A 16,945-nucleotide genomic window follows, 5' to 3' on the forward strand; every position below is an offset into this window, starting at 1 on the left:
AAGCTTCCCCCCTCCACCACCCGCAGTCTCCGCCCGTGAAGGGGCTCCTAGTGTGTGGAAACCTTTCCTCCTTCACGGCTCTCTCCCACTGGTGCAGGTCCCATCCCTATCCTTTTGTCTCTGTTTTTCCTTTTTTCTCTTGCCCTACCCAGGTACGTGGGGGAGTTTCTTGCCTTTTGGGAGGTCTGAGGTCTTCTGCCAGCGTTCAGTAGGTGTTCTGTAGGAGTTGTTCCACATGTAGATGTAGTTCTGATGTATCTGTGGGGAGGAAGGCGATCTCCATGTCTTACTCCTCCACCATCTTGAAGGTCCTCGTGGCTATTTAAATTTAAATTAATTAATGTTAAATAAAGAGTCGTTCTTTAGTCAAACTGTCCAGACGGTCCCGGACTTATGATGGTTTGACTTATGATTTTTCAACTTGACAATGGTGCAAAAGCAATGCACGCTCAGTAGAAACTGTACTTTGAATTCTGAATTTTGATCTTCTCCCAAGCTAGCAATATGCTGGACGATCCTCTCTTGTGATGCTGGGCAGCGGCAGCCATAGCCCGCTGTCAGCCACACAATCATGAGGGTAAACAGCTACACACTGATAACCATGCTGGACCCACATAACCACTCTGTTTTTTGCTTTCAGTATAATATTCAGTAACTTACAGGAGATATTAAATATTTTATTATAAAATAGGCTTTGTGTTGGATGGTTTTGCCCAACTGTAGGCTAATATAAGTGTTCTGAGCATGGTTAAGGTAGGCTAGGCTAACCTAGGATGTTCAGTAGGTTAGGTGTATCAAATGCATTTTCAACTTAATGATAATTTCAACTTACAAGGGTTTATCAGGCTGTAACCCCATCGTATGTTGAGGAAGATCTACAGTCACATTTCAGGTGTTCTGTAGCCACCTGTGGCTACTGTATTGGAAGCATAGGTAGAGAATATTTCTGTCATTGCAGACGTTCTATTGGACAGCCCTGGTCCAGAACACAGAAGAGCTCCATCTTTTAGAAACCTAGAAGTTTCCCCCCTCCCTGGATCATTTTAACCAAATCTTACCCAAGACTTGCCCCTTTTCCTGGAGGTTGTTAGACTTCAGAATGAGACAGTTTTGGATATTCAGAAAGAGTATCTCTATCGGAACATTTTCTAGAAAAAGTATCTTACATTTTCTAATAGCAGTCCATAGATTGAATAAAGGTAGCAAGTGATTAGATAATTCTAATAATAGCAGCTATTTTTGTTGTGTACCTGCTGTGTTCCAGGGTTTTGTTCTAAATGGTTTACAGTATTAATTCTCTTAATCCTTAATATTAACCCCATGAGGTGTGGTCCTGTACTTGTCCCGACTCTTTAGTTGAGGAAACTGAGGTACAGAGAAGTTAATTAACTTGACTTAGGGTCACACATGGCTCCTAAGTGGTTGAAGTACTCTTTGACTGCAGGCAGTGTAACTCCAACTGCCTCTCATCTCTCTGTAAATGGCACCGAAACATCCAGAAGGTTTGCCCATGAGGGAAATAGCAAGCTGGTCAGTACACTGCAGAGGACATGCTACTTAGATGGTCAGCATGGTCCATCTTATCAGTAACATTGGCAGATTCTAATGAGTTTTCTGTAGTCTGGACAGAGTAAACATAAAAAAACTTCTCAAAAGAAAGTCATGGTACTATAGAATGTTTGGGGAGATAATAATCTTCTAGATCAGGAGTTGGCAAACTAGGGCTGACAGGCCACATCCAACCTGCTGCCTGTTTTTGTAAATAAAGTTTTATTGGAACACAGACACACACATTTGTTTATCTGTCATGTGTGGCTGCTGCTTCACTGGCAGAGTGGAGTGGTAACAGAAATCATGTGACCCACAAAACCTGAAAGATTTGTTTTCTGGCCCTTCACAGAAGAAGTTTGCCAACTCTGTTCTAGATCACATTCTCTAAGCTTTTCAAAATAATTAGCCTCTTCCATTAGCAGTAGTGTTTTGCAGTCAAATGCTCTACCACTGATATAACCCCAGCAGTAGTGCAGTTTTAAACTTGAGGAATGACCCCAAATTGTCAAAAGGGACTGACAATTTAGTATTTTAATTGCTTTTCATCCTAAACATGTACGGCCCCTGCTGTGTGCCAGGCATCACTGAATTGATGCTGGCACTAAAACTTGGCACTAAAACACCAACCCTCAAGTGCCTGCATTTCAGTGACCTGACTATGCACTTTATATGTGTAATTTCTGATGGGTCCCTTAGAGCTCCATGTGCCCGGGGTCCATCCACACTTACTTTTCGGTCTGTGCCTGCCCTTGTCAGATGTCTGTACATAAAATGTTCACTTAATGCTGCTCTCTTTTTAAGATCATGGTGGAGTTAGCTAAAATAGTCAGAAAATGTTAAAATTAAATACTCTTCATATTTCGTATCCCATTATGAAGTTAGAATAAATTAAATTTCTCCAAAATGTGTCTGCCAGACATTTTAAAAATAACTTTTTTTCCCTGATTATAAAAAGTTATATATGCCGAAAATTTGGAAGGATCTAACCACAAGAATGAGAGTTTCCCCTACAAAACCCCACCACCCAGAGGTAGCACTGTTAATATCGGAGTGTATTAAACTTTTTCAAAGAAGATTCTGCCACATATACAAATGTTTCTTTTACCTTATGTTTTTACTGTGTCATTGAAAATGTCTTGAACTCAACAGCATTTTTCAGAGCTATTTAATATTCCATCATATGCATGCACCATAATTTACTAAACTATTTCCCTTTTACTGGGCATTTAGGTTGTTTCCAACCGTTTGCTGTTATAAATAAAACATAATGACTGTCTTTGTTCATGAATCTCTGTTTGCATCATGGGTGTTTTCTTAGGATCAGATTCTCAGAAGTGCAATTACTGAATTAAAGACTGTTACCATTTTTAAAGCTTATGAGATGTACCAAAAAAAAGTCATATCATCCCTGACTTAACTTTCTCCCTGACTCCTAAAAAGACCATACAATCCATACAGCAAATTCATATAATCCTATAGCAAACACTTAGTAACATGTATTAATGTTCAGAGATTTAGTGTTAAAACAAAATGAAATGAAAACTGCAAACAAACAGAAACACTTTACAATGATATGTTTGGTGATTTGACACTTCTCTTAGGAATCTGATCATTTTCCTAGGGGAAGCCTGGTTTGAGTGCCCAGATATTTGCTCAGAGATGTCCCTTGGGTTCCTGCCTATAGTCAACAGAGTTTTCAAGCTCAATTAGGTATAAGAATGACCTCACAGGATTGGACACCCCAGGGCCTTGACACCTACTGTTCTCTCTCCAGGATGCCCCTCCCCAGAGAGCCCTGTGGCTTGTTGTCTTCAGGCAGGTCTTACACAAATGTCCTCTTTCAGAGAGGCCTCAGTGACCACCCTCCCCTCACCCTGCTCTCTTCTCTGGGTGACTCATCACTCTATCATTGCCTGGAATTCTAGGGGTTCATTGGTTTACTTGCCTGTCTCTGAAATCCTGAGAGCAGGATTTCCATGTACCCCACCCATTGTCTGGTCTTGTTCATGTTATTCTGTTTCAGTAACTCTTACCCTTAGGGGTTGGGGGGTTGTCACAGTGACTTGTGTCACAGTGACTTGTCATCAGCATCCTCCTTCATGTTTTGATATGAGTATAATCAGCTTGGGGCACAGGGGCGACCTTGAGAAGGAACCTGTGACACCAGGAGGTCATGCGGGCCCTGAGGAGGGACAGCCCTGGTACTGGGGGTGTGTGGCTTGATCTTTATTCATCACGTTGGCTGTTTGTGTGAATCTGAACCCCAGGCCACAAGCTGGTGGCCCCTCTTTCTGGGCTGCCAGCCCCACCCTTTGTCACAGAGTAGCAGTGCAGGGTCCCCGCAGAGCCAGAGGGCCGGGCGGGGTCCACATCCAGTTGTGTAGTCCCAGGCCAATGCAGTTAAGTACAACACCTGGCTTACAGGGAAGGACTTGGGCGGAGGGAAGAGTTAAATTTGGGGCTACACGTTGACCCCAGTGCTCCCTTACATGTGGCGCAGAAGACGTCATTACCCAAATGTTAGCAATTATATTTTATGGGAAACGTCACCTTGTCAGCGTGAGGAGTCTTAATTATGAAGAATTGCTTACACAGACCTTCTGGGCGTAGGGCCACTGTCTTTGCAGCCATGACCGCCATGTGGTCAGAACAGGGAAAGGTGGACGGGATACAGGACACGCTGCCTCTTCTCTTTTTCCAGGTCCAGCACCTACCGCCCCAAGGGCTTTGATGTCACCGTGAAGTACACGCAAGGGAGCTGGACTGGCTTCGTTGGGGAAGACGTTGTCACCATCCCAAAAGGCTTCAACAGTTCTTTTCTGGTCAACATTGCCACCATCTTTGAGTCAGAGAATTTCTTTTTGCCTGGGATTAAATGGAATGGGATACTTGGACTGGCTTATGCTACCCTGGCCAAGGTAAGAATCATGGGTGGATCTAAGGGAATCAAGTGATGGGACAAGATTCTGAAGCCAGTCATTGGAGGCGCCAACAGATGGGTCCAGCTGTCCAAGACAGTCAGTGAGCATCACACGGTTGAAAGATCAGTGTTCGCACAATTCAGTTTATCTCTCAGCATTTTTGAAATTGAAGATGAATGGTGGCGTTCTGTGAAGCTTCCTACAAGGTACACTCATGGCATCACTTTTTTCATTTGCCTTTCGTTTATTTTACTTGTATAGTTGACAACTGGGTGTTAACAGAAGCTGAATCCGTTTGATTATGGTGTTTGCTTAGGGGCTTTTATTTGGGCAGGATTAAGATTAAACACATTTATTAAATTCATACATTCACCGAAAGACGTGACACTGGAACCTCGGCAGGAAGAGGTGTCCCACCAGGCAGAGTGCTGCCTTCCCCTCACTCTGGAAGGGGAGCACAGGCAGCCTGCAAGCGTGCCCTGGGGATCGCCAGCCACTGGAATTAGCGATGCAGCGAGGAGAGATGGTGGGACTCTCGCTCTCTTCCACGTCAGAACCTTCACAAAACAGGGAAAGCCAGGACTGAATGTTCTCCAGTCATCTGTCCTTGATCCCACCCAGAGGGAGTATGTTCATGGGCAGGGTGGGTGAGGTGGGCTGGGAAATGTCCACCCGGAAGGGATGCCAGGGGCAGGCGGATCCGATACCCGTGTGTCCCCTGGGCTCCAGGAGACCAGGGCAGGTTAGCGTACACTTGAGGAGAGGTTGCCCCTCCTGGCCTGTAAACAGGCACCCCGGCTCGGCCTCTCCTTGTTCAGAGATAGGCTTCGAGCCAGCGCTAAGTGTGGAACAAAGAATCGTGGGTGCAGAAAGGCCTGTTTTCTCTCCATAAGGACCTTTGTTCCAGCTCAAGTTTACTAGCAAGCAATGCAGGGCAGTGGTGTGAGGGGGTGGAGATGGGCCAGTAGGCAGGGGCCGTTTCCCAGCACTGTGGCTTCTCAAGGACAAAAAAGAGCCCGTGGGCTTCCCTGGTGGCGCAGTGGTTGAGAATCTGCCTGCTAATGCAGGGGACACGGGTTCGAGCCCTGGTCTGGGAGGATCCCACATGCCGCGGAGTGACTGGGCCCGTGAGCCACAACTGCTGAGCCTGCGCATCTGGAGCCTGTGCTCCTGCAACAAGAGAGGCCGCAATAGTGAGAGGCCTGCGCACCGTGATGAAGAGTGGCCCCCACTTGCCACAACTAGAGAAAGCCCCCGCACAGAAATGAAGACCCAACACAGCAAAAATAAATTAATTAATTAATAAACTCCTACCAACAACATCTTCAAAAACAAAAACAAAAAACAAAACAAAAAAAGAGCCCGTGAAGCCCTAGGCTGAGACCATTGCAAGGTGTCTGAGACCTCCCCACAAGGCAGACTTTGTAGGCCCCTGTTAGCCCCATTTTAGAGATGTGGGGACTGAGGGTCAGAGAGGTTTACCCCTTGTCTAAGGCTGTCAGAGCACAGAGCCCCCTCTACGGAGCCCAGATGGCTTCTGGAGCCGTTTTTTTCGCTCAGCACTGTAGGAAAAGCTTAATATGAGTTCCCAAACTTGTAGCAACTTACATTCCTAAATACTTTTCACTGACGATGTGACCTCAGGCAAAATGTTTCATCTTCTCGTGACTCTGAAAATAAAAGATGTGTGATTGATTTGATGCTGGTTATTTAGAGGATGGTAGCATAAAGCTAAATTATCTGGAATTAATAATATGTAAAACTTCCTTGAGAATAGACTGCTTTGAGGTTCTTTTGGGTGTCCAGACTCCCCACGTGACTTTTCATCTTTTCGCCTATGAAATTCCAAGATTGCCAACAATTGTCTCCACTTCCTTGGTTTGGGGAGGCAGTTACAGGATTTGTAGGAAGTGAAGCACGGCTAGAGACAGGACTGGCAGGGCGGTCTGGGTTCATGGCCCAAAGGTGTTTCTGAAGTATGTTCCCTGAGCACCCAGTGGGGTCACAGTGTGTGGGGGCCCCCGGCCGATGCCAGGTGCTTCTCATCAAGGATGTGGTCAGAACCACCTGTGGGGTGTCTCACACTACAGTTGCCTGCATCCAGCAGCATCCCTGCTGAATCAGGTTCTCTTGGGCTGGTCCTGGGCAGCTGTATGCCTTTAAACCTTGAAGGATCCCGAGTCTTACTGAAGAATGACCTGACAGGACAATAATAGATCCTATCCCGTGTGCCAGGCACTATTCCAAGCACTCTGTGTGAACTGACCCATTTAAGCCCCAGAAGAGCTCTGGGATGCGACTATGATCCCCATTTTACAGATAAGGAAACAAAGGAAACAAAGTCACACGGTTAGCAGGTGGGTGGTGGAGCCGGGATTCAATTCCGGGCAGTGTTTATCTCACTGCCTCTCAAGAAGGTGGACACAGACTGGGTCATCACCAGACCCAGCCCGTTTCAAAAGGGGGCTTTGTCTAATTCCTTGACCCAAACACAAAGTATTTAGACAAGGTCACATATAGAGATTGTACTGAATTCTGCAAGAGAGTCCACAGCGGCTGGGAAAGAAACAGATAGGAGGCCAAATACAAATGAACGAAAGAAATGGGAAGGTTTCTGTCTGTCTGATAACCCTCCTCTCACTCCCTCTAGAATTAGAGTTTTAGTCCTTACAGATTTTAAATAATCCTTCCTTACATTAACCGTAGATGCTCAGAAGATGCCAAGAGCATCTGTGCTGCTTCAGTTGTTTTCATCAAGAACTAATCATTCATAGTAACCAGCTCTAATCTCTCCCAGTTGTCAAAGCCAAAATCGAAACACAGGTCTGTGGCCTTCCTTCCTGACCACCAGCACCTGTGACCCACCCCCAGCTAAGACCTGTTCACAGACCATCCCTCCTTTTCAGTCCTGGAGAAATACAGCTGGTCTCTGAAGGTGTGGTTACATGTAACAGAAGCCCAGAGGACATTATTGACATAGGGCAATGGGGAATAATGAGCTTTTAAACTGCAGGAGAATAGCATCGTTCCTTTGCCGGTTGCCAGAGTTCAGTAGACAGCCGGCAGAGCTAAGCCGCCTCCCAGGGTCCGGGATCTGGGATGTGCCCTGTCCTCATGGGTCAGGCACCTGTCACTTGCATGATGGACGACTACAGCTGAAAGGGGTGAATAAAAACGCCGTTCTCTCCTTACTCTGAAATGTCTAAGATTAGAGTCCACCACCTACCTGGGTAACCCACTTCCACATCTTCTCACGCCTGCCTCACAGGGCAGTCAGGATGGTAAATGGGGCAGCCTCTTAACAGCTTCCGGAAATACTATCTTATTTTTCCAACAGAGCCGCCATCCCAAAAGGAAAAATACCAAGTCTTCGGGAGTTCTGTTGGAGGTTTCTGAATCAGTGTACTTAATCAGAAGCTTGTTTATTCCTTAGCCTTGAAGATATTAAATATAAAGAAATGCCATGTTGTATACCATGCCTGGTGCCTGCGTGGGGTCACTCCTTGTCTACAGTGCGAGTCCTGAAGCAGCTGTGCTCTTTCCCACCCCTCCTGCAGCCGTCAAGTTCTCTGGAGACATTCTTTGATTCCCTCGTGGCACAAGCAAAGATCCCCAGCGTTTTCTCCATGCAGATGTGTGGGGCTGGATTGCCAGTCGCTGGATCTGGTACCAACGGAGGTAGTCTTGTGGGTATCTTTTCGTCCTAAAGGGGGAACATCAGAGATCAGTGGGGCTGCTCTTTCTGCTTTGTTAAGACCCTGATAGAAATATTAAGACACGTAGGCATACATAGGTACTGTCAAATATTAATAATCCTTGTTTGAGAGCCCTTAAAAATGGATAAAACTAGGTATTATTTTTATCTTTCCTAATCATCCTGTCATCCCATAAGATGATTCTCATTTCTTCCCCAAATTCCTTTATTTTTTTTATCCCCATACCTTTTTTTTTTTCTTTTTTTCAATTGGGGTATAGTCGTCTTGCACTGTTGCGTTCGTCAAATCCCTTTAAAGCTTTTTAAAAAAGTGTTCCTTCGAAAGGTAACTGTTTTTGTTGGGTGTGGCAGGGGCACATGAGGACCAGTGGGGTGGGGTGGCAGGTGGGCCTTACTCTGGGGAGGGGAGGCAAAGGGAGAGGACTGTGATTTCATAAATTTGGTGAGGAGACAGGGACGCCCGTACATCCTTTCTCTTGCTCTCAACACACACACACACACACACAGACCCACACATATACACACACATGCACACACATAGCTATACAAACATACACATACACACTTACATACACACACTTATATACACACGCATACACACACATGCACACACATAGTGAAGCAGAATCAACACTGTGAGCATGCCATAACCCAAGTGTCCCCTTGATGGGCCCTGCACCCAGACGTCTAAAGTAGGAGGTGATGGGGAGAATGTACATGAAGGGCCGCCCTCAGGGTGGGTGATGTTGACCCCTTTGCTCTCCAACTATGAGAAGCAGGCTCATCTACTTTGATTGCTAACAATACACCTGCTCTCAACACCTTTTTTATCGCCTTTTCAGGGGAGAGGGTAGCCTAGATTTGTGGGATGATGCTATACAGTTGTGCAAAATGAAGTTTGGGTTAGGGAAGCTCCTTTGTTCTGCTTTCCATGCAAATATGCGGGGCAGGAAGTCATCCTCTGTCTTCTGAGGAACTAAATTTTTGTCAGTCTGTATGGTTTACAATTTTATTGCATTTCTTTGCCAGCGGCCGGGGTCGGGGGCTGGAGGGGGGGATCTTAGTATCATGGAGCTGGAACTGTATGTACTAATTTTAGATGAGGGAAACCATCAAAGCATCCTGATTAGACTAGGGTATAAAAGTCTTTGATCTTTGGATACATAGCCCCAGAATGTTCCCTGTTTAATTTTCAGGTGTATGTATTTATTTATAACATCCCAATAAATTGAAAGTACTAATTCTAGTGAAGTTTTGCCTTATAAGAGCTTGCTTCTCTGTGTAACTTGTTACATGCCTGTATATTTTTTTCTCTTATACCTGTAAATATTTTCCATCCCAGGTCCTGGGTGGAATTGAACCAACCTTGTACAAAGGAGACATCTGGTATACCCCTATTAAGGAGGAGTGGTATTATCAGATAGAAATTCTGAAGTTGGAAATCGGAGGCCAGAGCCTTAATCTGGACTGCAGAGAGGTATTTCCACTCTGTGATCTCTTTGTGTCTACTTGTCTGTGTGTGCCTGGGTCACTTAAATATTACAGCTGGGACCTGAATATGAACTCAGAGGGTACATTACATTGCAAGATAAATCAAAAGTTCATGACATTAAAAGTTACAGGGCCTTTGGAGATGATTTTATACCCATGATCCCCCCCCCCAAAAAAAATTGCTTCCCTCCAACTGCTTCTCTTATGAGAGGAATTAGCCTCAAATGGTGAGTGAAGAGAACTATCCAGAACCATATCATCTTGGCCTGATGGTCCCTGATCTCTGTTCAAGACAACGAGAAGTAAGCAGGGTTTTATCAGTGTAAAATGGGACTAAAAATAAGCAAAATGAAACCAGAAGTAAATCATCAGCTTTATCCTCCATTCACAGCTAATCCCCCTTCCCCCCCAGTATACAATTCTCACTCGAAGAAACATGTGCTCTAAAGATGTGCATGGCTTTTGATGGTGCTCAAAGGAGGCACATGTGCAGAGCTGGGAAACCACATCTCTCGTTAACCCCGTTCACACGCTCTCGCTGCAGTTTGGCTTGTTTGTGGCACATAATGACATGATTATGAGGATCTGAGGGAGACCTGGTCCTCTACAATATTTTCAGAATGGTTTACAGAAACCACCAGCATTTCATCAGCATTCATTGTACTCTTACCTGTCATCACTGCCTTTCAGTTTAACCATCACATTGTACCATAAGTTCTCGTATACACAGATGCCTCTGAAAAAACAGTCAAAGCTTGATAAAGGGATGGTCCATTCCATTGGGATGGTGTTTCAGTCCTAAGTCCACAAATCTGTTTATTGTCAAGAGACATTTACTTGCCATAGAAGAGTCCAATGATAGAATCAGATGAGAGGGCCTAAAATAAAGCACAGACTCCGCGCGTGTGTGTGCGCGCACGTGCGTGTGTATGTGTTTGTGTGTGAGTGTGTGTTGGAGAGAGTAAGCATTTATTTGGAGGTTTGATTCTCGTTTTCCTGGTTCTTTTCTGCCCCCCACAATCAGCCAAGCTTGCCACACAGAGCAAACGACAAAACCCAGAACATCCCACCCCCCAGCATTTCAGTGTGCGAGCTTTTCTTACACATACAAGTGCGAACAAACTAGATTATATTTAAATTAACTTTGTTTCTAAACTGAAATTCGTTTTACATTTGAAAAAAATATGAATCAGTGGCTGTATTTCAGTTTCTCAAAATTCTTCACTCCTCCCACCTGCTACCTCAACAAATCCTTATTTCCTTTTGACCTGCTTGGTGTATTTGGTCCTATGACTCACGGATTTGCCATAGAAGCAGGAGGATTCGATTGCCCACGACTCACTCCATTCCTGGGCAGCCTTGCTCATACAGTTATGTCCCTAGAGGTTGGGTGACTACCCTGGTCTTGGCCCACTGACCTCCATTCTTCCCACTCGGCCACATCGAGAATGACAGAGGCGGGGTCAGGGCTGGGAATGCCTCTGTGTGTGTGAGATTCTCTTACTGAAGGTGGCTTTGGTTCCATTCTAAATGCAAATATGGGGTGTCTATTGACAAACTGTCCTTCCCCCTCTTTCTCCACTAGCAGGGTAATAGAGTTGATTTTTCATGATTTGTATAAACGACATTTAATGTATCATTTCAACCTCTAAAGACAAATGGGTCTTCCCTCTTTGGGGGATCCTTGACAGAATGTGGCCACTTCTGAGTAAGAGAAAAACCCTGCCTTAGGCTGTTGATTTCGGTCAATGTCACTGCCCTTTCCTGGCCTCGGTTTCTTTATCTATAATGAGAACATTGGGTGAGGAGGTTCTCGGTTCCCAAGTTCTGAGAAGATGAAATGAATTGTAGCCACCGAGGAGGTACCGTGACTGCCGAATGTATGTATCACAGATCCACGGTGACGGCGGGCTGGAGCCGTGCATTGATGTGGGTTCCCTGTCGCTCATGTGCCTTCTCCCCACCCCCTCTCCCCATTCTAGTATAATGCGGACAAGGCCATTGTGGACAGTGGCACCACACTGCTGCGCCTGCCCCAGAAGGTATTCGATGCCGTGGTCGAGGCAGTGGCCCGCACGTCTCTGGTGAGTCCTCAGGATGCTGGCTGAATCTCAGAGGTCACACCAGGTCATGACCGCATACTGGGGAATACCACCACCTAGTCTAACAGTCTCCGTCTGAGGATTTTGAGGTTGTTCTATTTTAATGATTACTTACTAAGTTCACAATCTTATTCTTTGATATTAACCAGCAAATAATTCCTTCACTTTAACCTCAGAGGACTTGGATCTGAAGGTGCCATGCTTTTTAGGATTTCAAATAACATTGTAGTTAGCATAGTACTTTTTTAATCTAAAGGGGAAAAGAACCACTTGGTAATATACTATATTAAAGTAAATAGTAAACCAGGAATATGTTTGTAGCCTTTAAAGCAAACCAAAAATTGTACTCCTTTTTTGGCCTTCATCCAAGCTATGCTGGGATTGGAATTCCTCCTTCTGTAAAAGAATGAGATTCACAGAAGGCAAAGAGCAATCCACCAATGTAATAATTCTTTTATGGCCATGCTTTGAAATACAATTAAAATCATGGTCAAGGACAACATGCCTTTTGAGGGCCTGGTTAACAGTATTCCCAGTGTGACCCCAACTTTCCAGTTAGTTCAAGGCAACAGGATAGACCACAGGGCATTGAGTGGGAGGAGCGCAGCCTTAAAGGGCAAGTGGAATTGAATGTCATCTAGCTTCTGCCACTTATTAGCTGAGCGCCTGGAGAGGGTTCTTGTGCCCCTAGAGAGTCTCCGTGTTCTTGGCGTGGGGCTGTGAGGAGGGTCGGGCGTAAAAGCCTGGCACAGTGTGCTCGGTCAAGAAGAGCTTCTATTTCATGTCCAAAGCACAGTGCTACAACTGTTTGTCTCGGCACAAGATCAACGTTTCTCTCGACTTCGTGGGTGTCTTCGTACGCATCTGTTCACGCAGGGCCACCCTGGCAAAGTGACCAAAAATGAGCATTTCCTGCACAAAGTCTTTATATTGGCACTGACCCCAGCTGGGGCTGACAGTCCCACAACTCCGCTGGGCTGGCCCGATCCAAAGAATGATTAATAGGAGATGCACAGCAGTTGCTTTGTTACAGGTGATAGCAGAACAGGCGAAGGAAGAGCAGGGTTTTGCTTGTCCTGGACCCAAACTTGAAAAGTCTGAAAGTGCTGTCAGAGGAGCAGCAGGCACATCAAAAGAACGCAGAGGGGGAAAAGCAGGAAGAAACAACACCGAGGTCCTCTGTGAGCTGGAAGGTCAAGGGAGCAGCGGACAAAAAAGGCAGAGCGGTATCTGCCTTTTTTGTCCACTGCGTGTCTAATATCTGCTGAATCAGAAAAAAATGGCAGGTAACATTTTTAGTGCCCTAAATTTAGAAAATTGGCTGAAAACCAGACTGTGCTGGAAATGCAGAGCAATATGCTGCCTTTTTCAGAGTAAAAAATGTCCTCAGTGAAATTAACACGAGCACCTCCAAATTTAATATTCTGAGCTAGAAGTGTTTTACAACCGTCCCAAGGACATTCTGGCAGCATCAGCGTGTGACTTCAACAAGCCCGTGACCAGCCTGGGTCTCTGCAGAGCCCGTGACTTCAGCGGGGACCAGCAGGACTGTGGCGGAGGGCCGCTAGCACCCCTGAGGTCAGCACAGCATGTGTTCAGCAGTGCCTGACTGTAATTAAAGCACGAGAAGGAACGCGGGTACAAAATCGGTTTGCCTGGTCTAAAATTATCCTCTGATTTCAGTGCCTCCATCAGGAGGCACAGGCCTGGGGAGGATGTTTGTCTTGAGCAGGGAAAGCTCAACAAGGGTGGGAGCTGTCTCTCTCATTGTGCGTGGACCAGAGACGTGCATGTTCTTTCTCTCTGCTAGGTTCATCTCAGCCGGCTCTCTTGGCTTGGGTTTTCTTTCTTAGTGAAGGAGAGGACCGGCTTTGAAGAGTTGAACACCATACAGATGCCGGGCTCTGTTTCTGGGCCTAGATTCTTCAGATGGGATTTTAGAAATGAATGGTTTGTAGGTCCGTAGTTCTTTTTTATTATTGAAGTAGGGTTAATTTGCAATGTTGTGTTACTTTCAGACGTAAAGCAAAGCGATTCAGTTCTACATATCTATGTACTCTTATTCAGATTCTTTTCCGTTATAGCTTATTGCAAGATATTGAATATAGTTCCCTGTGCTGTATATAGGTCTGTAGTTTTAAATGAGCCTGGTGGGGAGTTCTGTGTTTGGTGGGGACCTGGGCTTCCTTCCTGCCCAGCTGTGGCACCCTTGTTAGCTCAGGCCCAGTGCTTCTCCCTCTGTAAAACCCAGAAGTAGGATGACACCTGCTGTAAATTGACTTCTGACTTTCAACTCTATGATCTGAATGTCCAGACTCTCCCCCAGGACACAAGGCTTGTCCCCCGGGGAGGCTTTCCAGACTTGCAGGCACCTCTTTGGAGGCAGACGGCCCCCCATCCAGTCCTGAGCTGTGCCTCTTAGGCAAGTTACTTGGCCCCTCTGAGCCTCTTTCTTCAGCTGGAAGTTGGAGCTCTGTGCCCTCTGTGCAGCCCTAGCCCGCTTCACTTTTCCTGGAATCCAGCAAAATGACTGCCCGGCCCCTTCTCAACTCATCCAGCAAGGGGTTCTTCCCTGTGATACGTATTTCAAACTGGCTTCATTCTTATAAAATGCACAAATCTATGAAGGCCAGCATTAGAGACTTTGCAGATCGGCACTGACAGTTTCAGTGGGGAACCTATGATTGGTGAAGAGACCGCAGGAGCTTCCTCCCGGTTGTCTGCCCCGAAGGCGGCGGCACACGCCTGCCTGCGAGGTCCTGAGCAGGCAGCTCTCATTCCGTATTCATCCGGGGACACCCGGTTTTCTCACTTCCTATCTTCCTTGACCTCTGCAGCACCCCCGCTCACCTTCCTTACCTGTTCTCTCAGCTTCCCGTAACACCCTCCTCCCAGGACTTCTCATCCCTGTGTTCCTCCTCATGGGGGTCTCCTTTGCTGGTCCCTTTCTCAGGGTGGGCTATGCCCCTCTCTTCTCCCTGTACCCTCTCCTAAGCGATCCCATCCATGGGCACACCATCACTTCCCACCCATTGGTCATTGACTTTCAAATGCATCTGTCTAGCCCAGGCTGACTCCCTGTGACCTACACAAATCCCGCTTGGATGCCTTAATCCCACCCCATGTGCCACAGCGCTCAGACCCCTGATAAATGACCTCTGATAAATGCACGATGGTGCCCCTCGGTCCTTCCCAGCCTCGTGTCCTGCCCCTTCCTGTCCTCAGCCCAGCCTCCACGGCCACCACGTTGTCTAGTGGGACAGGTTCCACGCTCTGCCTGCTCTCCCCACCACAAATCCCTGACGCCCACCTGCCCCTCAGCTCATGTGCTTCTTCCTCAGGGACCTTGACAGATACCCCTTCCTCCCAGTCAACACTCTTCCAGCTCCACCCCACATCCCCGTCACATGCCCTCCTAGCTCCGCCCCGTCACATGCCCTCCTAGCTCCGCCCTATCACGTGCCCTCCTAGCTCCTCCCCATCACATGTCCTCCTAGCTCCTCCCCGTCACGTGCCCTCCTAGCTCCTCCCCCGTCACATACCCTCCTAGCTCCTCCCCGTCACGTGCCCTCCTAGCTCCTCCCCCGTCACATACCCTCCTAGCTCCGCCCCGTCACATGCCCTCCTAGCTCCTCCCCATCACATGTCCTCCTAGCTCCTCCCTGTCACATGCCCTCCTAGCTCCGCCCCATCACATGCTCCTCTAGTTCTGAGCTGAGCGGTGCAGTGTGCTGGGTATGTTAAAAGAGACACATCCAACATAGTCCTTCCCTCGGGGAGCTGGCAGGAACAGCGCAGGCCTGCTCTGGAAACTTCACTGGGCCTGCTGAGAAGGCACAGAAGTAATCTGTAATCAACTTGCAGATTCAGCAGTTAGCGGATAAGCATGGTTGGCGTTGCCCTTCTGGTCCCCGGATGAGAGGCACAGGTGAACAAACATTCTGCATTCTCGGCCATTCCTTTTTTTACCCACGAACATTCCCGGAGTCTTTCCTGGGGGCCAGGTGTTAAGGCTGTGAGGAGGAGTTGGGGGAGCAGACAGCACCCCTGTGTCGTTAGAGGAATCAGATTCTAGTGCAGGAAACAGAAGTTAACCAATCACACCAAGAAATTTAAAATTAAAACTGCTACAAGGAGGAGAGATGTATGGTGGAGTACCAGCACTGGGGGGGGCAGTCAAGGAGGGCTTCCTGGACAAGGTGGCATTGGAGGTGAGATCTGGGGGAGGAGAAAGATGTTCCAGAAGAGCAGGGAGCCCCCGCAGGGCTCTGCACCAGTAGGAGGCTTACTGGGCTCAGGGAATTTATAGGGAAGTTGATGCCCAAAAGGGCCTTGAGCACCACATTGAAGATCTGGTCTGTCTTCTAAAGGGTATTGCCTACTACAGTGTGACCTTGGGCGAGTTATTTCATTTCTCTGAGCGTTGGTTTCCTCATCCGTAAAGTGGAGGGGATGATGTCACTGCCCTGATGTGGGTGTTTGAGGATTAAAGTACTTAGTGCTGCAAAGTGCTCCTATCACTGCCTGATACCAGTGAGTCTTCCACGTGCCTCGGTAATTTTGTTTGTTTGTTTGTTTTGCTGTACGCGGGCCTCTCAAAGTTGTGGCCTCTCCCGTTGTGGAGCACAGGCTCCGGACGCGCAGGCTCAGCGGCCATGGCTCATGGGCCCAGCCGCTCCGCGGCACATGGGATCCTCCCGGACCGGGGCACGAACCCGTGTCCCCTGCATCGGCAGGTGGACTCTCAACCACTGCGCCACCAGGGAAGCCCTGCCTCGGTAATTTTAATAATTGTGATTTTGTCATCGCCATCACTCTTTCAGAGGACTGATGTCTTGCTTTGCGTCCAAATTAAGCAGTGTTTAGCGCCATGGGCCTCTGGCAAGGTAATGAGGAGAGCTGAGAGCTGCTTCCTGTGTTGTGCCAGACTTGTCATTGTTTGTTATGTGATCTTGTTTTGTCTAGATTCCAGAATTCTCTGATGGTTTCTGGACGGGGTCCCAGCTGGCATGCTGGACAAATTCTGAAACACCTTGGTCTTATTTCCCTAAAATCTCCATCTACCTGAGAGACGAGAACTCCAGCAGATCATTCCGCATAACTATCCTGCCTCAGGTATGAACTTGGACTGTGTTTCCTCTTTTTAACATGGAACGTGCAAAACT

At 47.1% G+C, this 16,945-nt stretch overlaps 1 protein-coding gene across 1 annotated transcript in view; it reads left to right on the top strand.

The window, feature by feature from the left end:
- BACE2 (beta-secretase 2) overlaps positions 1–16,945 on the top strand; it is an 85,927-nt gene that overhangs the window by 47,317 nt on the left and 21,665 nt on the right. The window contains exons 3-7 of the mRNA XM_082625671.1: positions 4,253–4,469; positions 8,030–8,158; positions 9,530–9,664; positions 11,661–11,762; positions 16,746–16,895. Coding sequence (XP_082481797.1) covers positions 4,253–4,469; positions 8,030–8,158; positions 9,530–9,664; positions 11,661–11,762; positions 16,746–16,895 — 733 coding nt within the window. The remainder of the gene's footprint in view (positions 1–4,252; positions 4,470–8,029; positions 8,159–9,529; positions 9,665–11,660; positions 11,763–16,745; positions 16,896–16,945) is intronic.

The sequence above is a fragment of the Mesoplodon mirus genome (genome assembly GCF_964341445.2).
Source record: "Mesoplodon mirus genome assembly, chromosome: 6".
NCBI lineage: Eukaryota > Metazoa > Chordata > Mammalia > Artiodactyla > Ziphiidae > Mesoplodon > Mesoplodon mirus.